Raw genomic sequence first — 22,670 nt, forward strand, 5'->3', positions numbered from 1 at the left:
TTATAGTCTTGCATCCTTCTAGCTCCTTCCTTCTTGTAGTAGAGGAAGAAGCAAAATTACTCAGAATCACCGAAAGCTACAGTTTGAGGTGAACTCAGAAATGATAAGATGGTTGGATGGCATCACCGACTCAATGGACATGAGTTTGAGCAAGCTCCAGGAGTTGATGATGGACAGGGAAGCCTGGCATGCTGCAGTCCATGGGGTCGCAAAGAGTCAGACACGACTGTGTGACTGAACTGAACTGAACCCTCTCCTGATACAGAGCAAGAAAGAGAAGTCTACAGGGGTGCTGTGATGTCTCCAGTCACCCAGCATGGCTGTGGCTGCCGCAGAAACCAAGTGAACCTGGATTCCTCATTTCTAAGCTGTAGATGACATTGCTTGCTTTAAAAGACCCTTAAGCACAGAGAAGCAATGAAAAAGGGAGTGGGGAGAGGGTGAAAATATAGATAGGGCAGTGATGGAGGGAACTTAGGCAGGAACAAAAGGCAGGAAAGTTCCCCAAGTGTTTTACTGGGGCCAGCCACCTCAAAACCTGCTTGAGTAGTGAGGAGCCCCTGGCTTCTAAAATCCCCTTCAGTGGCTGTGGTTTCTGTCCATGGCCACAGCCTGCACCAGTGAGGTCTCCACGCTTCATGTCAAGGACAAATCTTACAGCTAATGCCCTGACCCTTTTCTGAGTTAGGATGGTCAACTCATCTCTCTTTTTACACCAACATCAGGCTAGAAGTTGACAGTAAGCCCACGGTTATGTTGGATCTGGTCATTTCATTCATTCCACAAAGGTCTATGGAGCATCTCGCAGGAGTCTGGCACGGTCCTGGGGGTTCAGAATCCCCAGCAAACTGCAGACTTTGCACCCGCTGTGCTTTTAGGGGGCAGGGAAAATGACCTTAGATTTTAAAAAAAGTTTTTTTTTTTTTTTTTTTTACAGATGGGTTAAGACCTTTATTGAAAGCGAAAGGGAGAGTGAAGTCACTCAGTCGTGTCCGACTCTTTGAGACCCCGTGGACTGCAGCCTACCAGGCTTCTCCGTACATGGGATTTTCCAGGCAAGAATACTGGAGTGGGTTGCCATTTCCTTTTCCAGAAGATTTTTTTAAAAATTTTTAATTGGAGTATCATTGCTTTACAATGTTGCATTAGTTTCTGCTGTAGAACAACATGAGTCAGCCATAATTATATATATACATATATCCCCTCCCTCTTGAGCTTCCCCCTCATCCCCATTCCCATCCCACTCCTCTAGGTCATCACAGAGCACTGAGCTGAGCTGCCTGTGATATACAGCACCTTCCCACTATCTATTTGTTTTACACATGGTAGTGGATACACGTAAATGCTACTCTCTCAGTTCGTCCCACTTGGCCTTTGATTTTTTTTTTTCTTTCCTTTGAAAGTGAAAGTCACTCAGTCGTGTCCAACTCTTTGCGACCCCATGGACTATACGGTCCATGGAATTCTCCAGGCCAGAATACTGGAGTGGGTAGCCTTTCCCTTCTCCAGGGGATCTTCCCAACCCAGGGATTGAACCCAGGTCTCCCACTTTGCAGGCAGAGTCTTTACCAGCTGAGCCACAAGGGAAGCCCAAGAATACTGGAGTGAGTAGCCTTGCCCTTCTCCAGCAGATCTTCCCGACCCAGGAATGGAACTGGGTTCTCCTGCATTGCAGGCGGATTTTTTACCAGCTAAGCTGTCAGGGAGCAACTCAATTAACTTCAGCCCAGGCCACTTGCTCTCAGAGGAGCCAGCACCCAGGCCCCACTCTGGGTCAGCTGCTCGGATGACAGCTGAGTGTGCCAGGCCTAGATTTGGGCCAGTTGTTCCAGAAAAGGGACTTCAGGTCCACCCCACAGATGGCTGCAGGGCAATCAGCCACCTCTTTCTGGTGTTTGTAGTCGGTGCCTAGAGGGGCAGCTGTTCTGTGTAACACGGGTCGTCTGCCTGGGGTCATCTGCCTGGGGACGTCTCCCTGGCAGCCCAGGGACGTCTCCCTGGCAGCCCAGGGAGGCAGGCAATCTGAAGTATTCAGAATCTCTTAAGGACTTCCCTGATGGTCCAGCAGTTGAGACTTCACCTTCCAGTGCAGGGTGAGCAGGTTCCATCCCTGGTCAGGGAGCTAAGATCCCTAGTGCCCCCCAACTCTCCCAAACCCCCCAAAACATAAAACAGAAGCAATATTGTAACAAATGCAATAAAGTCTTTAAAAAAAATCTCTTAAGGGATCAAAGAAGAAGCTGGTGTGGAGGAGGCCTGCAGGGTAGGTGGGACATTCCTGGGAGGTGGGATAGCACATACATGGGAGGAGGGGCCTCTCCTGGCCTAGGGCCTCATCAGGACCTCTGTGCAGAGCTGAGGCCAGGTGGGATGTGTCATCTGAGCTGAAAGCAAAGTGTGTTATGGCAGGAAATGCTTGCAGTGACTGAAGACCATGCAAGACTGTGCTGCATTCTTAACACCTCATGAAGGCTGGGGCTTGGAGGGAAACAGTGCATTAATTTTTTTTTCTTTTGTTAATTCCTGCTTCTTTCTTCTTCTTCTTTTTTTTTATGTGGACCATTTTTAAAGTCTTTATTGAGTTTGATACAATATTGCTTCTATTTTACGTTTTGGGTTTTTAGCCCCAAGGCATATAGGATCTTAGCTCCCCAATCAGGGATTGAACCTGCACTCTCTGCATCAGGAGGCGAAATCTTAACCACTTGACCACCAGGGAAGTCCCTTCCTCTCCTACTTTAAAAAAATGTTTCATTCTGCATTTACAAAGTGCTTCTTTTCCTCTGCTTTTAAAAAAAATGTTACTTTTTAAAAATTACAGATGTAATACATGTTCTATATAACACACAAATCAACCTATTAGTCTCTTTGTTCATCAAATATTTATCAAGTACCCACCCCAGGGTAGGCACGTCCAAGGTGCAGGGGACACAGAAGCGAATAAAGTATAGATCCCTGTTTAATGACTTCTTTCACTTTCTCCTTAACCAGTTCCACTTCCTAAGGGTGACCACTGCTGGTGTGTGTTCTTTTCAATGCACACATATATACGTACACTTTTTACAGTTTTTTTGGTTTGTTTGTTAGGTTTTTATTTAAATGGCTCTTTCTCCCTCTCTTATAAATACCTTATAGAACTAATTTCATTCCCCCCCCCATAACTGCAGCGCGCGCACACACACACACACACACACACACACACACACACACACAGTAGCTCGTCGTAGGGTACTGCCAAAACTTATGTAACAAATCCTCCATGAATATTCCTTTAGGCAACTGGAATTTTCCCTTATAACATATAATACAGCAATGGCTATGACTTCTTCATTCAGATATATTTCTGCCTTCTTGTATATTTCTGCAACAATTCTGGAAATCCTTTCTAGGTTGAAAGGAACACATATTTTAAATCTGATGCATGATTTCTTGCCTTTGACCCATGGAAATTCAACCCCTCCATTTAACTAATGTTTCTTCCTAGTGTAAAAAGAGACCACTGTGAATGTTGTCATTCTTTCAGACTCAGCTCAACTAAGCATTCAGTTTCCTGCAAAGTGTGGGGGTCTTGGCAAGCCAGGAACCACCAGGGTACCCAGAGTGTTAACGACAACCCAATCACCCCAAATGTCTGGTTCCCATCCTGTACGTCTGCTCTCCTGATGGATACCCACAATTCAAGGGTATTCAGGCCCTGGGTGCTGCCTACCTTTTGACCTATTTCTTCTGTCTGGAAATGTACTTACCTGTTTTGGAAAGCTTAGGGTCTTTTCACAGACGATTCTGGCACAGGCCGGTGGGTCAGGGACTTCGTAGATTTGGACTGTGGGAGGTGGGGGCCCCTCCACCCAACTCTTCATCTGCTCGTACACAGGAGATGTGGGGTCGAGCAGGGTGGGCACCTCATAGGTCTCCTGGGAGATGGTGGGAGCATTGTCCAGGCCTTTCAGGAAAGGGGGACGAGGCCTGTCTGTGGGGGCCTCCACTAGGATTTGGAGGCGGTTGGCAGGGGCCAGGCCTTGCCTCCCGTGGAGCAGACATTTCCACCAGCCTTCGCTTTCTGGCACATTTTGTTCCAGAATGGTCAGGATGTCTCCTCTGCAGAAAGCCAGCTCATCGGCGCAGTCAGGGTGGTTGTCATAAAGTGCCTTGGCCAAGAGGGTCTGGAGATGGGAGAGAAAGAATTCACAGTCATTGTTATTGTCAAGGACCAAGACTGCCACACCACTCACTTAGAACACAGTCACAGCTGCTCCTTTATCTCATTTCTTCCCCTCCCACCCACCTCCCCCCGCAGAGACCCTCGTCCCTGCTGTTTGCCTGATTTATTTCTAGCCATTCTTGGGGAGGTGGGAAGAGTCTCAGGTGAAATGTCAGAACTTCTAGGTAGTCTTACCTATCACTGACTCAATGGACATGAGTTTGAGCAAGATCCAGGAGATGATGCTACAGTAAATGAGTCACAAAGACTTGGACACCACTGAATGACTGAACAAATGACCCACCGGAGGTATACGGTAGATGGCAGCCTAGCGCAGAACTAGGTTGAAATCCTGGCTCTGACTTCCTAGCTCTGTGCCCTTAGGTAAATTAGCCACTATCTTTGACCTCAGTTTCCTTGTCTGTAAAATGGGAATGATAGCACTATCTACCTCAAGTGGGTGTGCTCAGTCACTCAGTCATGTCCGACTCTTTCCAACCCTTTGGACTGTAGCCTTCCAGGCTCCTCTGACCATGGGGTTCTCCAGGCAAGAATATTGGAGTGGGTTGCCATTTCTTCCTCCAGGGGATCTTCCCGACCCTGGGATTGAACCCACGTCTCTTGAATCTCCTGCACTGCAGGCAGATTCTTTCCACTAGCGCCACCTCTGCCTCACAAAGTTATTAATTAAATGGGTTGGTATGTATAGAAAGCTCACTGAACAGCGCCTGGCACTTCCTAAGTGCTCCATAAAGCTTGGCTGCAAACTGTCAAAGCGATTCTATTGCTATTTTCCTGGTTGTTGCTTTTCTCCTGGCTGGTCTTGGAAGCTCCATGACTTTGGGGATCACGTCTTGCTGTATTTGCTATTCTCTCGCAGCACTGGATGGACCCAGGCTCAGAGCAGAGGCTCCATTTATGCTCATTTATTCACGTGCAGTGAAACAAAGACACAGAGGGTGAGTGACTAGTCTACACAGCCAGGATCAAAACACAAACAATCTCTTAATTCTCAGGCCCAGACTCTTTCTGGAAGCTATATGGCTCTCAAAAAAATCCCAAACAACAACAAAAAAACCCCACCTGTTATAATGACAGCAATGGTACTGTACTGCCTACAAATACCTAACTCCTCAAATGCCCCTTGACCTGATTTTAACCTTTTTCCGGTTCCCTCATTAATTAATCAGTTTAATAAAATCCTTGATGTGAGTTCATTTCATATTTGCATGAGAGTTATGATTTCACCTTTTTGAAAATGAGACTTTGTTCACACTGGGGAGAAAAAGGAAAGCAAAACACAGTCTCCAATCTATCATCCAATTAAATACATGAAATACGTCTAATGCAGTCTGAGAAGAAAAAACCCATCATCTGAAATGTGCTTGCATTTGTCTGGAAATAAGATAGCGTGTGTGTTAAGGCAGAGCAGTTGTTTCAACACGGCAGTTGCTGGGAAGCACCCAGATTGGCAGCAGCTTAGCTGGTGGACTTGCCTGTTTCAAAAGGGGATACTTGTCTGGAGAACAATTGCCTTGTGTGATCACCCACCTAATCAGGCACCAACAACTGTCAACTGTCCAAAATGGACATCGACAGTCTTGCTCTGGAGACATGGTTTACATTCCATGGACAGTCTGCAATCTTCAGAGTGGCAGCCCACACCCTAAAGGGTGTACAGTCACAGCAAAGGAAAACCCTAACTATGTTGCTAGAACAGGATTCCCTTCAGAATGGTATTTTGTTATAACTGGTCCAGAAACACCTCCTGCAGTCAAATAATGTCTCAAAGTTTTGATAACAAAGACTATCAATATTTATGTTATAAAAGAATTAAATACATGTAAGAAATCTTGGAGAATTCCTCTCCCAGAAAAGGGAGCTAACAATAGACTACACTGAATGGGGAATTATTTTGTGTTGGGGACACTGAAGCTATCATATCAGTTAATTCTCAGGTGCCTCAGAGGTAGGCTTTCTTCTTCCCATTTTACAGACAAGGAAACTGAGGGTCAGAGAGATCAGATGACTTGTCTGAGGTCCCATGGATTCGAAGTTTTCTCCTCATATCCATTATTGCACCCTTCTTCCAATTCATTCTCTAGACACCAATCAGAATGACACTTTATATGATATTTCTCCTTCTCTGTCTGGTTTACTTCAATTAGTATGATAATCTCTAGGTCCATCCATGTTGCTGCAAATGATGGTATTTCACTCTTTTAATGGTTGACTAATATCCCATTGTACATATGTACCACACCTTCTTTAGCCATTCCTCTGTCAATGGACATTTAGGTTGCATGCATGTCTTGGCTATTGTGAATAATGGTGCAATGAACACTGAGGTGCATGTGTCCTTTTGAATTACGGTTTTCTCCAGCTATATGCCAGGCGAGGGATTGCAAGGTCATATGGTAGCTCTATTTTTAGTTTTTTAAGGAACCTCCACAGTGTTCTCCTTTGGCTGTACTAACTTATTAATAAATTCCCACCAACAGTGTAGGAGGCTTCCCTTTTTCTCCACACCCTTGCAAGCATTTATTGTTCTGTAGAGTTTTTAATGATGGCCAATCTGACAGATGTGACGTGATATCTCATGGTAGTTTTGATTTGTATAGAATGATATTTTTTACATATAAATCAGACTGTTGGTCTGTTGTTTAAAAATGTCCAATTGCTTAGAACCACCTTTAGAACAAAACCTAAACTCTCTGCCTGATTGCCCGGCTTGAGTGACTTCCTCCTGTTAATTTTAGTGCTTCTCTCCTGTCAATTTTCCCCAGCTGCCTTGTTTTCCTTCTCCGATGCACTAAGATTACTTCCACCTCAGGACCTTTGCCCTTGTAAGTCCTTCTGCCCTGAACACTCACTCTTCAGCCATACATTTGCACAAGTGACTCCTCATCCTTCAGATCGCAGCTCGAGTCACTTCCTGTAGAGGCTGTCCCTGACCACATGGGAAGGCTGGGCTCCTCCTCCACGTGCATCCACGGGACTTAGAGGGCATGTTAAGGGACTTAGAGGGCCCTCTGGGCATGTTAAGAAAGAACCCAGCTGGGACCCAGCCAGACTTTTATGGACAGGTTGGCAGTGTGGGGAGAAATGAGAAATAGCAGCCTTGGGTTTCCCTGGTGGCTGAAGAGTGAGGAATCCGCCTGCCAGTGAAGGAGACATGGCTTCCACCCCTTGTCCAGGAAGATCCCACATACAACTGAGCCCGTGCGCTGCAACTACTGAGCCTGTGCTCTGGAGCCTGGGAGCCACAACTACTGAAGCCCACGTGCCCTAGAGCCTGTGCTCTGCAACAAGAGAAGCCACTGCAATGAGAAGCCCGCGAACTGCGATAAAGAGTAGCCCCTGCTTGCCTCAACTAGAGAAAAGCAACGAAGACCCAGCGCAGCAGAAAATAAAAATAAATTAATTAATCTAATTAAACAAAAAAAGAAATAGCAGCCTCAGCAAACAGGTATCGAGCTCTTATGTCCCTGATACTGCGCTGAACGCTTTACAGACAACAGACCGAAGGGACTCATGGGCTACGGCAACAGTGTTCTGATTACAACCATGATCATTACTGAGGCCACCCCCAAGTTATTCTTTGTGTGTGAATGCTCAGTGGTGTCCTCCTCTTTGAGACCACATGGACTATAGCCTGCCTGGCTCCTTTGTCCGTGGGATTTCCCAGGCAAAAATACTGGAGTAGGTTGTCATTTCCTCCTCCAGGGGATCTTCCCAACTCAGGGATCGTACCTGCGTCTCCTGCATCCCCCGCATTGCAGGAGGATTCTTTACCCCCTGAGCCATTGGGGAAGCCCAAAAGACCTACAGCACCTAGTATGCCCATGGTCTCTCATGCAAGTACTAACCAGGCCCAACTCTGCTTAGCTTCCAAGATCAGGTGAGGTTAGGGGCTTTCAGGGTAGTGTTAATTTGGGAACATTTGTGTAGAAACTTAAGAGATGAAGGAAGGCATGTATTTATACTTTTATTCTCTTTGGGCACAAAGACAGTTAGGTCCTAGGTACAACAGAAGAAACCTTCCTTGCCAATTTCCAAAAAGGACCTTTCCCCCAAATGCCCATCTTCATACAACAGTTGGGAGAAGGGAAAGGAGACTAGGGAAACAGAGGTAAAGAATAAGAGTTTCTCTCTCTGGGGAGATGTTCACACAATGGCCAGAAGCAAAGTGCTAATCCACACTGAACCGGCAATGAGCCACGGGAGTAATTAGCTAGCTTCATTTATTCATACATCAGGTTTGAGCATCAACTATATGCCTGGCGCTCTGGGGAGATAAAGTGGTGAAGAAAACAGTTCCTGATCTCATGTCGGTGTATATCCTAGCAGAGGAGACACACTCCAATCACAACAGAAATAAACATAGGATTTCTACTTCTCTTAAGTGCAGCCAAGAAAAATACAGAAAGTTATGAGGAATTCTGAGTATAGCTGGGAAGTGGGGATGGATAAGAGCTTAGGGAACATTTTCCTGAGAAACTGGCCATGGAAGTTGCAATCTGGGAGTGAGTAGAAATTAGTCGGATTGAGAAAAGGGGAGAAATCATCCAGGCAGAGGAAGAGAAATGGGTGAGGGAGGGAGTGAGTTTGTGTGTTTTTGAGAAGTGTATGGTGAGTCAGGGAAACTGAAAGATGTCCAGGCTGTCTTGTTGTTGCTATTGAGTTGCTAAGTTGTGTTCGATGCTTTTCCAACCTCATGGACTGTAGCCCAACAGGCTCCTCCATCCATAGGATTTCCCAGGCAAGAATACTGGAACAGGTTGCCATTTCCTTCTCCAGGGGGATCTTCCCAACCCAGAGATCAAACCTGCGTCTCCTTCATTGGCAGGTGGATTCTTTACTGCTAAGCTATCATGGAAGCCCCGACCAGGTTGTCTGGAGAGAAGTAAACAAAAACCTGAGGCTTTCTCCCATATTGGTTGATGTTTCTAATTTCTGGATGGGAAGGGGATTAGATGGAGCTGATGTGAAGCCAAAGAAGCTCATCAAAGCCAGTGGTGGTCCAGTCCAGGTGGGAGAGGCCTGAGGCTCTGAGGATGGAGGTGGTTGGCTATAGGAGCACAGTTGGGAGGAGCTGCTGAGGGATTGTGTGCAACCCTGAGGTGAGTCTTGAAAGAAGGGAAGGGTTATAACTGCTGAGAAAGAAAGAGAGTTGCACTGTGGATCAGGGGAAGTAAGATGCAGAGAGAGATGTGGTCCCATACTTTGTCTTCTGCAGTGATGTGAAAGCTGGCAGAAGCAGCTACAGTTCCAAGCAGAGGCCAGTTAGAGAAGCCTGCAGAAATGCCACCTGCTAAAACTACCGACTTTTGTTTCTGCATCATTCCCACTGCCAGGGTGGTCACATCCTCTCTAGACCAGGAGGGTGGGCACAGCTCCTCGGTGACTGCCCCACACTGGCTCTCTGAGAGCCCAGCTTGCCTTTCTGCTTGCCTTTCCACTTTTCTTCAGTTCACTTGAAAGAGCAAAGTGGCAGAAACTCAGAGTGCTCAAGCTGGGCCTCATCTATTGTTTTTGCCACATTTCAGAGCTTTAAGGTGCCTGTGTCTAGGAGAGTTTACGATCACAAGGCAGCAGGCAGAAGAGTAGGGATCCAAATGTGAGTCTCCCTGACTCTGAAGCCTGCTATGGCCAATTCACCGCACAGCCTCCCAAAGTCCAAGTCAATTCCTGTCCTAATCTGCTAAAGTCCCTGTGCGTGTGTGTGCTCAGCCTCTCAGTTATGTCCGGCTCTTGGCGGCCTCATGGACTTTGCAGCCCACCAGGCTCCTCTGCCCATGGAAGTTTCCAGGTAAAAATATTGGAGTGGGTTTCCATTTCCTACTCCAGGGGATCTTCCCAACCCAGGGATCACACCTGGGTCTCTTGCATCTCCTGCATTGGCAGGAAGATTCTTTACCACTGAGCCACCTGGGAAGCCATAGGCAGGAGAGGCAAACTCAAATGATCATAAGAACCAGGCAAGAAGTATGTGTATGTCATGGAGGAAGGCCAGGTGTCAGACATTTGAGAGTGGTGGGGACTTTGGCATGCTCAGACAGATTTCAAAAGATAACTATTAATACTGGGGTCAAATGATGTACTCTACTGCTGAGTCCAGCCCACTGCTGGGGTCTTAGAGGCCTCACCCTGGTTTCCTTTGCAAACTGGGCATTAAAACTAGGGGTCACTGGAGCATTCATGCCCAATGCAGGAGTTCTCTAATGGACATTCTGTTCTGAAGCCTCCCACCCACCCCATTATGTTATCCATGACTATGGGCAGATTGCTCCTGGCCTGAGGCTCTCTCTATGCTCCCCTGCTGGCTCCCCTCTCTCCCTCCACACGGGTCCGATCAGCAGCATCACAGCCCAATCCTGCTCCCTCCTCGCTTTATCCTTCACAAGTCTCCCCCCACTCCCAGACTCTTGTACACCTGAAATTACAGAGTTAGTGGCAGGGGATAGGAGAATAAGGATCCTGGGAGGTTTCCATTAAAGTAGCTAGAAAATAATCTTTTCCTTGGGAAGGTCATTATACCATGAGGGTATCAGCACACAGCAGGAAGTAGTAAATAAATAAATGCCATGAACAAGGAGAGAGAGAGATCATAAATGTGCAAGGAACTCTGAGTAGCAGGTGGTTGCTGGGTCCCTGCTGTGTACAACGTCATGGAACCCCATTAACAAGATAAGTGTTTTTCTTCTACTAAAATCCTTCTTTGAAAAGTGTCCATGTTTAGCATGTTAGCTTCCTTCTCACAGATTCCATGACTTACTTCCAAGAATTCTTAGTTAGTTTTAGGGGAAGGGGGTGGAATGGTTCATACTTCCCTTCTGAGGGCCATGAGAGAGAACAGTTATACAGAAGTCACAATTTTTAAAACCACATATACTGTAAATATTTCAAATCCTGTGGTGTATGGGAAATGTGAACCCCTGAGGTTCACGAAGGTTTTCCCTAGATGTAGGAACTTCTTTGAGATCCGTGCAGTATTCTCTCATCCATCTTTATGAGGCTGCTGTCCAGACTTAGAACATCAGGAGTAAATGCAGAATGGAGAAAGCTCTTTGATCATCTTTAAAGACAAAGGTCTCCCCTTCAATGTATTTGGAAGTGTTTCAAATCATGTAAATACATAGATAGGCTTAGAATGATCAAAGCAGAGAAAATGGTGCTATCTGTTGGCTTGTGACTGTTTATTTTCCATCATATTTTAAAGCATAATGTTGTTTTTTTTTTAAGGAGAGAGAAAGAAAATTTTCAAAAGCATAATAAAAATCCCCTTACCACCTCCATTTTTCCTTTCCCACCCACATTCTCCAAAAGGGGAAGAAAGAGAGAGGAAGAAGGACAACCCTGAGGAAGAAGCACAGTATCCACATGACATCTTTTCATGGGAGATGCTGATGAGTGACAACATTCTGTGAGGTAACCTCAGGAGAGATGAGGGAGGGGCAGACAGGCTTTCAAGGAGTCACTGCAAAGACTCTCTGGGGAGGCTCCCCACTTTGCAATGTCGATATAACAATGCAGACTTCTTACACACTGTATGTCAGCTAATATTGAGTTCCTGTAATTAAGCAAAGAGAAAAAAATTCCTCTCTAATCTTCTGGAGGTATATTGAGGCATGTTCATGCTGTTGTTTACTAATTTAGCCAATACCTCATTCATATGGATTGTGCATAACTTTTCAACTCGGTTCCAGGCACTGGGATAAGTAATCAGTATTAATTATCTCACTTGGTAGTCACAATTCCATAAAGCAGGGACTGTTACTAATGTTGCATTTAAGACATGTGAAAGTTAAGTCACAGAGAGGGTGAGTGAGTAGCCAAAAGCTGCTCAGAGAGGCAAGGAATAGAACCAAGATTGGCACACAGGCAAATCTGACCCTGGAGTCTTTCCTTTTAGCCTTCAAGTCATAGTGGTTAGCACACTGTCCATCACACAATGTCATGTGCATTTCGCTGGATGAGGAAATGACCAAGGGTGCCTCAGGAGAGAGGGATGGCAAGCTGATAAAAAACATTTTAACACAGTTGGATAAATTGCATGGTTAGAGCATCAGAATTAGATACTGCATTAAGAATTAAGACAAAAAAAAAAGAATTCAGACAATGGCTTCAATGTAATAATGGACAAATAATGACACATTTGTATAATGGAATACTATACAGTCATTAAAAAGAATGAGGTAGAATTTATATGAGCTGAAGTGGAACAGTCTCAAAAACAGAGTATTATTATTTGACTGTGTCATGCAGCTGGTGGGATCTTAGCTCCCCGACCAAGGGTTGAACTTGGACCTGGGCAGCAAAAGTTCAGAGTCCTAACCACTTAAGCACCAGGGAATCCCCGAATGCTAATATTTTTAAATGCAAGATGAGAAACTGTGCAGATGGTATGCTTCTATGAGGACAGCATCTTTCTGGAAGAAGACATAAGTCATTGGGGCTACCCCTCTGGGTTGGGGAACTGGAGACCAGGAAACCCTAGAGATCTGGGATTAAAGGAAAACATACTTTCAGTCCATGTTCACTGGTACAGTTTCAGTTTTTAAAATCACATGTGCATGTTTTGATTTTTCAACTCAAGAATCTAGTGAATCTAGTAAAGAATCTAGTAAAGAGGGTTCTGTTCTATTGGAAGAAAATGGCTTCTGTGTTGGTGAACTTGCACTCCTGCTTGTCATGATCACTGTTCTACTTCCAGATTTGCTAGATGGGAACCTTGACCAAGTCAGTCTTCATCTCAGCCAAAAGCATTTTGTCACATAAAAGCATCCCTCACCTGAGGAGACCCTTCATGAACTTCTGGGATAACTCACACCATTGATGGCACTTTCATTGTCCATCCATTCAGAGGACCATTGCTGAGAAGTGTTTGGACCGTTGTCGAGAACCAGCTGATTTTGTCAGTGTTTTTTTCTCCCCAGCTCCTTGAGAGTAGGACTACAGCGTGAAGATCCCCAGAGAAGGCAACAAAGACCTACCACTTATATGCAACAGGGTCAGGGACTTCTCTGCTAGTCCACTGGTTAAGAATCTGCCTTCCAATGCAGGAGATATGGGTTCGATCCCTGGGTGGGGAATAAGATCCCACATGTAACTGGGCAACTAAGCCGGTGTGCCAGAGCTAGACAGGAATCTGTGTGCTGCAATGAAAGCTCCTGCATGCTGCAACTAAGACCCAATGCGGCCAAAAAAATCAATAAATAATATTAAAAATAAATGCAACAGGGTCTAACTGCAGGTGTGTTAAGAATCACAGAAGTTGGGACTTCCCTGGTGGTCCGTTGGTGAAGAATCCACCTGCCAATGCAGGGAACACAGGTTCCAACATTGGTCCAGGAAGATTCCACATGCTATGGGGCAACTAAGCCTGTGGGCCACAACTACTGAAGACTGCGTGCCCTAGAGCCCATGCTCTGCAACAAGAGAAGCCACTGCAATGAGAAACCCGCACACCGAAACTAGAAAGTTTCCACAACTAGAGAAAGCCCCTGGGCAGCAACAAAGACCCAGCACAGCCGTAAATAAACAAATACAATTTGAAAAAAAAAATTACAGAAATTTAGTCTGGAAGAAGCTTTAAGGGAGTTTCTGGGCTGGCCCAGGCATAGAATGAGAGGCATAGAATGAGAGGCATAGAATGAGCCTCCAGGCAAACGGGGGAGGAGGGCTGCCTTTGTCCCCATCACGCCCCCTCTGCTCTGGTCAACTGCAGAATGACAGGAGTCCTGGGCATAAACACCTGGACCAGATGGGAGGCCTCCTTTGAGGGGACTGTTCCCAAGACCAGAAATGAAGGACGAGCAGCCGGAGGACACTGCAGCTGTGCATTGCATGCTTCTAACACTGGGGAAGGTGTTAGTTTAACCATTTGCATGGAATTGTATTATGAGACCACCAGGCCTCCTCTTCTTTCTCTTCTTTAAGTTATATTAACTTTTCTTTCCTTTCATGAATTTCAGTAGCTATCTATAGCCACAATTACATTGAAAAGTAAAATTCCACAAGTTATAGGGAACCGAGAGTCGCTTAACATAGCAAGATGGTACATTTCGCAACAAGAACTTGCCTGGAGATTGGCAACTCTATTAAATTATTTCCTTTGAATGTGTCATGCCTAAACATGGGTGCTGCAGAACTTGAGACACCATGGCTGCATTGATCTGCATTTCATTTTCATAAATTTTTAGAAATATTTAGATTTTTTTTTTTTAATGAAGTGAGAGCTAAGTGATTTCTTGCATCATCCCCACAGTATAAAGAAGAGTAGTTTCTTTTGGAGTTTTTTTTTTTAACTTTGCAAAGTAGTTAAATGAGAGATGCTGAGGGAAAACTGCTGTCTTTCTTGTGCTTAATATTAATTTGCTTGGATGGGCTAGGAAAATAACTGGTTTCCACTACTCCACTTTGAGGAAAACGTTGAAAAGTTCTGGACAGAAAGGCTCCAGAATGCAGAGAAAGTCATCTGAAGTTATTTAACTGAGATATTGAAATACTCTTTTCCAGATTAAGAGAAACAGGACTTTCCTGGTAGTTCAGTGGTGAATAATCCACCTGCCAATGCAGGGGACACGGGTTTGATCCTTGGTCTAGGAAGATCCTACATGTCACAGAGCAACTAAGCCTGTGAGCCACAACTACCGAGCCCATGCTCTAGGGCCTGAGAGCCACAACTACTGAAGCCCACTTGCCCTAGAGCCCACACTCTGCAACAAGAGAAAGCATTGCAATGAGAAGTCCATGAACCCCAACAAAGAATAACCCCCACTCGCCTCAATTAGAGAAAGCCTGAGAGCAGCAACAAAGACCCAGTGCAACCAAATAAAAAAAAAAAAGGAAGAAAAAAAGAAAGAAAGAAAGAAAGAGCATGCTAAGAATGCATCAAAAATATTAAAAGAAAAAAAAAGAGAGTGAGAAACAAATAAAGGAAGGTTTCCTTGTCTTCTCAACATCTCTAAAAACGATCCTGACTATGTGAACAGGCACAAACCTTAACTGATTTCTCCATCATAACATTGAACTCTGATCTTTTCAGCTTTGAATTCTTCCTGATGGTTCAGATGTAAAAGTCTCTCACACGGGGACTTCCGTAGCCACAGAAGGCATTGTCGACTAATAAGAGTTTGAGGAAGAGACAGTGGCCAGAAAAAAATTCCAAAGCCACTGAGTGGAAATGAGGCATTTTCTTCCCTGATGCCTGAATAGTGTGGTTATCCAATAGATTTGGGTCTTCACCGGACCCAGATGTTTGAATATACTTCCCCTATTCATGGGAACTTTGCTAAAATATGCTTTCCCTGATTCACTGATTTGACACTTATCAAGCACCAACTGTATGTCTGATGTGTATTAGGGGGAACAAGTTCCCTTAGTCTAAGCTCAGGGTTGAAATGATGCAACAATGAAGATCTCCCAGGTCTTCTAAGTAATTGATCTTTTTGGATGTGACCCAAGACAGGTTGGTGTTGTACCAAACTGTTTTTGTAGCCTGTAGTGCCCTAGAGATGCAGCATATTTGTTCATCCATTCCCCAAAGCCCCTCCCCACCTCCAAATTCATTCCTTGCTAGACAAGTCCCTGAATTTTTGTTTAAGATACTTGGTTTGGGGGAAAGAGTTGTTGAGAGCAAAGGAGGGCCAAGGTAAGTGGTTGGGATGCAGCCTTCTCTTGTGAGAAACTTGTGGAGGGAGGAGGGCAAGTAGCTGAGAACTTCCTGGATCTTAGGACAGGACCCTCATCTGAAAGTGTAGGGTTCCCATCCAGCTCCAACCGCCTCCCCCCCCACATTTTGCACAGTTTCTTCTCTTATTCTTATCTCCTATTTTGTGAAAGTCATCAGAGGAGTTAAAGAAAGTGACAGGTGCGATCTTTTCCTAGCTCATCTTTTCCTTCTTTCCTTGTTTCTTGCTTTGAAAGGTAAAGGGAAGGAATGGCGTGGAGACCAAAGAAGGTGTTTCATGGCCTTTGAGCAGTCTGAAGCAATTACACCACCCCTATTGGGGGAAAGCTTTGTCTAAGACTGTGCTTCTTAAACTTCGTATGTCTATTAACTGCATAGGAAAGGAAAAAAGGAAAGTGAGGTCAGTTGTGTCCGACTCTTTGCAATCCCATGGACTGTAGCCTACTGGGCTCCTCTGCCCGTGGGATTTTCCAGGCAGGGGTACTGGAATGGGTTGCCATTTTCTACTCCAGGGGAATCTTCCTGGCCCAGGGATCGAACCTGGGTCTCCCATATTACAGGCAGATGCTTTACTGTCTGAGCCACCAGGAAGGGTGACTATTAACTGCATGCTTCCTGTCATATCTGTGTGCTGTTTGTATACTTTCTAACTTAAAGAACAATATTAAATTAAGCCAATTAAAAAAACAACACTCTCCCAAAGCAATATGACCTATGAAATTAAAAATTTAATGAGCTAGCTTTAGTTTTTTCCCAATGCACTTTAGAATACATAGCTAACATTAACAAATCTCCCATCTATGGACCACACCTAAAGTAATCTCGTGTGACTGAGGTCAAAGTCCCTGCAGGGTGTGGTTTTTCCATTTGATTGATCAGGAAGAATTCAAACCTGGTCCAAGCTATTTAATAGATTGCAGAGAAATAAGTGAAGGTTCGTACTTGTTCACGGAATTCTCCATTGCCTAGGGTCATTTTTAGGGTTGTTAGGAAAGCAACAAGCCACCTGTTCTTTAAGTTCTTCTCCCCTTCTGTTAGCAGGATTTTTTTTGCAGGTTACCAGGTTTATTCATTTTGTTGTCAGTAATGAGCCACAGACAAACCAATTGCTAGCCTTACAGGAGACACCACAAGGAAGGTTATAGACAATGTGTTCTGCAACTGTGCCTGTTGATTTTCTGATCCCTACATTTTGGTGTTTCCCAAAGTATAAAAGCCACTTGATGTTTCCGCTGTTAGTAATTGATTCTCATGCTCTTTCAACCTGTGAGTTTAAATTCTGAACCCAAGTGAACATTCTTTTTTAAAATACATATTTATTTATCTGGCTACAACAGGTCTTAATTGTGGTGTGCAGAATCTAGTTCCCTGACCAAGGATCAAACCAGGGTCCACTTCCCTGGGAGCTTGGAGTCTTAGCCACTGGACCACCAAGCACATTTCAGCTTTTGTTAACCAGATGTCAAATATCTCCATGAGAGAAGCATCCTACTGCTTTCTTACCCCAGTTCTCCCCAACTGCAACCCCCAAATGATAGGCTGCTGTAACAAATGTGTGACAAACAAAACTGCTGTTGCTCTTGGGACGCAAAGGTTAGTTCCCTGACCAGGAATCAAACCCATGACCCCTGCCCTGGCAGCCCAGAGCCTTAACCACTGGACCACCAGAGAAGTCTTGAGAAGCAATGGTTTAAAGAAAAAGAACAGTTCACTAATTTATAAAGTCATGGCAAACCACTCTGAATGGGCAGATGGGTCTCCTGGACTTGCCCAGGATGAACACTTCCTTGAGGCGCCTTAGGAACCGGCAAACCCTCCTTGCGAGGAGCCACCCTCTGCGGCACTCTGGGTCCTAACTCTGTCCTGGCTGTGGGCACGCAAGAGCCCTCTCCCATTCTGCTAAACACATGGCTCATGAGCACTGCATTTGGAAGTGGTTCCTAACAGATGACTTCCCCTTTTTGCACCTCATGTTGAAGTCTTCGAGTATCACTTGTAGGGGCATTTTTTTTTGTTGTTACTAGCCTCCCACCTTCCTCCTTTGAAGTTATTTCCCCTCTTGTCATTTCCTCCCTGAGTCATCAGGGTTCCAAGATGACCACACATGCTTCTACAGCAGCTTCCCCATTCCATTATCATGCAGGCCACTTTCCTTTGAAAAGTCTCCTAGCAGATGTTTTTAACTTTAGGGGTAAGTGCGATGGTGTTGTGTTCTGTTTTGCTTCCTCCCCTACTCCACCACCACCGCCCCCCCTGCCCCCAGCAAAGTGAGCTCTTTAGTAAATACCTTGTTAAGGGAATTAAAGGTTATCAAACAGGGGAAAGAATAATATTCTGTACTGGATTTTTAATGCTAATGATTTATTAAGTATTGAGAAAGGAGACTAAACCTTTTTTCTCTGTGGCATTTAGAGCAGCATCTGGCTTAATATTTGTGGAATGAAGGAAAGGATTTTCTTTTTTTTTTTTTTTTTTTGAAGGAAAGGATTTTCAACAGAAAATGGAAATAAAGTTGGTGAAAAATAAACATCAGTTTCTTGGGACTTTCCTGGTGGTCCAGTGGTTAAGATTCTGAGCTTCCACTACAGGGGGGCAAGGGTTCAATCCCAATTCTGGGTACTTATCTCTCAGGCCACTCAGTGCAGCCAAAAAAAAAAAAAAATCAGGGGGGGCTGGGAGGGTGGTTTAAGAGGAAGGGGATATATGAGATATATGTCTACTTAAGGCTGATTCACATTGTTCTATGGCAGAAACCAACACAGCACTGTAAAGCAATTATCCTCCAATTAAAAAATTAAATAAAAAATCAGTTCCTTAGAAAATTATTTAGCACGTGCAGTTCACTAAAAGCTATTTATACCTTTATTCACTCTTCATTCTGTTCACATCTCCTGACACTTTCAAACACCAAACATCTTATTTTTTTCAAAAAGCAGAGCGAATGATGCTTCTCCATGTGCATCGGGAACAGCAGGGTACCATCCAAGATGGAAAGGAAGCCCTGCTCGGTCTCCTGAGTCACCTCCTGCTTCTGCACTCTCCTACTGACTGTCCGTGGGCACCCAGCAGCCTGAGTGATCTTTTAAAAGGTAAGACAGTCCATGTCACCTTCTGCTTTAAACAGGCTACTGCTTTATGCTGCAGTTCAAGTTCTTAGTCCAAGTTCTTACAGTGTCGACGAGACCCAGTGTGCACAGGACACTGCTGACCCCTCAAATGTCACTTCTGACACTTTCTCCCCTTGTGACTCTTCTTTAACATCACTGGCTTTTTCACCGACACTCTGCTCTGCTGAGTTCATTCCTGCCCTTGCATTTGCTGTTCCCTCTGCCGGGAATACTTTCCCCATCATTCCAGTTTCCAGAGAGGCCCTTTTTGTCTATCACCTCTGCCAGGTCACCCTGTTTGGTTTTCTTTAGGGCAGTTAGCAGCATCTGAAATCATTGTGTCCCCTTACTGACTTGCTGACCTTCTGACTCCACGGGAACAGGGTGTTGATCACCCTGATCCCCAGAGCTTGATAACTATGTGTTTGGTGAAAGGATGACAGTGAACCATGAGTTGTTTTCCACTGGGTGCTGTGTTGGCCTGTCCTGCCTTGGGAGGCAGGTGAAGGGGTCAAGCTGCTGGATAAGGTCAGAGGGAGGCCACCAGTCCTTACGGCTATGACTTCGGTTGCAAAGGCTCAGAGCTAAAGCAATATCTGATCACGGGAGAAGGAGCAGGTGATTCTCAAGTGTCTAGGTTGAGAGGTGGGTCAGGTTGGGGCCAGGGAGGGGTTAGAAAAGCTGAGAGTCAGGGATGAACTCTGTTCCCAGACATCTGATAAGCAGGAAGTACCGTTCCTGTCCTCAAGGCTGTGTTGCAAGGGCTCTGCACGCCTGTTAACCTCCCATTCATTCACACACACACACACACCTAAGTGTTTCTTGAATCCCTACTGTGTGTAGGCACTAAAGATGCAGCCCTGAGGGTTTCCCTGATGGCTCAGTGGTAAAGAATCCACCTGCCAATGCAGGAAACACAGGTTCCGCCCCTGATCGGGAAGATCCCACATGCCATGGACAACGTAGCCCGTGCACCACAACTATTGAGCCTAGAGCCCAGGAGCCATAACTACTGCAGCCCGTGCACCTAGAGCCCGTGCTCTGCAACAAGAGAAGGCACCATAATGAGAAACCTGCCCTCCACAACTAGAGTACCCCCGCCACTCTCTGCAACTAGAGAAAGTCCTTGTGCAGCAAAGAAGATCCAGCACAGCTATAAGTAAATACGTAAAGTTGCAGCGCTGAATGAGAAAGCCCAGATCTATCCCTGATGGAGTTGACTTTCCAGAGCGGGAAACAAACAATTTCCCATCTTGATAAGAGAGGCTGAGATGCATGGTGAGATGATGCAATGGGTGTATAAAGGGAGGCGGTTTAGATAGCGTGGTGCAGAGAGGCCTCTGGCTGGCGAGATGCTTGAGAGGAGTACCCAGTGGTCCAGCCACAGGAAGAGAGGAGCATGCCAGGCCAGGAATGGCAGGGGAGAAGGGGAAGGAATTCGGTGAGGGAGGAATTCAGCTCCAGTGGGGGAGCTGGTGGGAGTGGATCAGGTAAGGCCTTGTGGGCCATGGCGAGCTCTCTGCATGTGATCCCAGTTGTTCTTCTTCAACAAATACTGGGGTTCAAGTGTCTCATGACGACTTCAGAGCTTCTAAATGTACAAGGAGAGCCTAAAATTGCTCCCCGCTCACAAACAAAGCCTCAGTGAGCATTCTTGCCCAGAAGCACCAGAGTAGGAGAGTCTCAACGACTGGTGGACACTCTGACGCCACCCTAGTCTATCAGGGTTTAAACCAACCCTGGGAATGTTGGTGTTTTTTTTTAAAAAACAATTCAGAGTCTTCACTATAGACCCTCCTTGACTGAATCTGGAACCATTCCACTCAGAGGTGTGATGGAGCAGGACCATTTGCTTTTCAACCAAAGCTGAAATCTGAAATGCTGAGAACATTTCAGGACATTTAAAAGTTCTTAAAACATAAATATGATTTCAATCAGTTCTCTGGACCATCCACCCTTCAGTAACACAATGAAGACACTTGTCTGAAAACTCCCTTCAGAAAACCAAGTGAGCAAACAGCCTATAGCTCTACTCATAAGAGAGAACGTCTAGACTGTAGAGAAAATACTACAGAAAGTAGGTTTTCAAATAGTCGAGATTCTCAGAAAGTGATGCAAAATAACCATCATGCTTATCTGACCCATGATTCCTCTTTCGATTTCTGGACATTCACTCCAGGGAGACAAAGATGCTATTTTCAGTATCACTTCTAAGTGTGGGGATGTGTGCACGCACGCACACACACACACACACACACACACACACACACACACTCAGAAGTAAACACAATTTGCAACCAATGGGACTGAATCACAAAAGTAGGCGCAGACTCTATTTTCACAAATAAGGCACTTATGAAATGACCAAAAGTCCAAAGCAAAGACTTACATTTAATAAAACCACTTATTCATCTTGTCTTTTAGACCTAATTTTCTAGCTTTTGAATGAGTTGGACGTGGAGCCAGTCAGCTACAGTCCACTGAGAGGCTGGGTTTACCAACTTGGCAACGCATCATGGTCTCTATTTTTGTTGCAGTCACACTGTTTGAGGTCAGTGTTTCCTAGCTCTAATTTTATCACGTTTATTTTCCAGTTTTTCTCTTCATTTAATAAGAGAGTTTGGGGAAACTTTGTAAAAGTCAGACAATTACACAGAGTCTGCTGTGCACACAGGTGAAACGCTATTGACGAGGAAGTCCAGGTTGGCTGTTAGGCAGCAACACTGGGGACAGCCCGAGAGGGCAGGCTCCGTGAGCCTCCCGACGTGCACAGGCAGACATCGGGGCATGAGAGGTGTTGGGGGGACCTGAGTGAAAAGTGGGGCTGCTTTAAAGTCAGATGCCCCCCCTAAAAAAAATAAAGTCAGATGCCCCAGTGTGGGGGACCACTCCCATGGCACGACCCCTCAAGTATTGTGTTACCATCTAATCAGAAGCACCTAAACAACAATGTAGGCATTAAAAATACTGAGGTAGATCAACAGTGCTAAAACAGACAGCATTCTAATACATAATTTTCACTGTGAAAGACAAGAAGCCCCACAGATATTCAGTTACTGATCCCACTCTTGTAAAGCCATTTTTTAAAAGCATATTATTTTATTTGTGAATTGGTTGTTTTGTAGGAATGCTGGGGAAACCGTGAGGTGAGGCTGCCTTAGGACTGGGAGTGGAAGACTTGGGTTCTTGCCCTGCGACTGCCCTTACCGGGTGGGGACATTTGAACCAGTTCACATGTCATTCATCTAAGACTTGGGTTGGCAAACTAGGGCCTTTGGACCAAATCCGCATGACCAGTCCAAGAGTTAAGAATGATTTCATATTTTTAAAGGGTTGTAAAAACAAACAAGAATATGCACTGGAGATCAGAGGTGGCCCACAGAGCATAAAACACTATCTGGCTCTTTATGAAAACAGTGTGGACCTCTTGCCTAAGGATCAGGATATAGTGAGGTGGTTAAGAGCTGGGGCTTGGGTCAGTCTACCTGGTTGGTTCCTGGCATTCTACTTACTAGCGAATGACCTTGTCAAGTTGTTCCAAGGTCATCTGTCCTCATCTGGTCTACTTTCCTCATCTGTAAAATGAGGATAAAAGTAATACACCTACCTCATGGAGATGGTGAGAGGATATAATAAGAAAAAGCAAGCAGAAAACTCAGCACCAGGC

General features: G+C 45.1%; 1 protein-coding gene across 1 annotated transcript in view; it reads right to left on the reverse strand.

Annotated features, from left to right (window-relative positions):
• The window catches only part of CASS4 (Cas scaffold protein family member 4), a 37,944-nt gene that overhangs the window by 13,729 nt on the left and 1,545 nt on the right, over positions 1-22,670 (reverse strand). Inside the window, exon 2 of the mRNA XM_061126952.1 lies at positions 3,747-4,163. Coding sequence (XP_060982935.1) covers positions 3,747-4,163 — 417 coding nt within the window. The remainder of the gene's footprint in view (positions 1-3,746; positions 4,164-22,670) is intronic.

This window comes from Dama dama, chromosome 23, assembly GCF_033118175.1.
Source record: "Dama dama isolate Ldn47 chromosome 23, ASM3311817v1, whole genome shotgun sequence".
Lineage (NCBI taxonomy): Eukaryota > Metazoa > Chordata > Mammalia > Artiodactyla > Cervidae > Dama > Dama dama.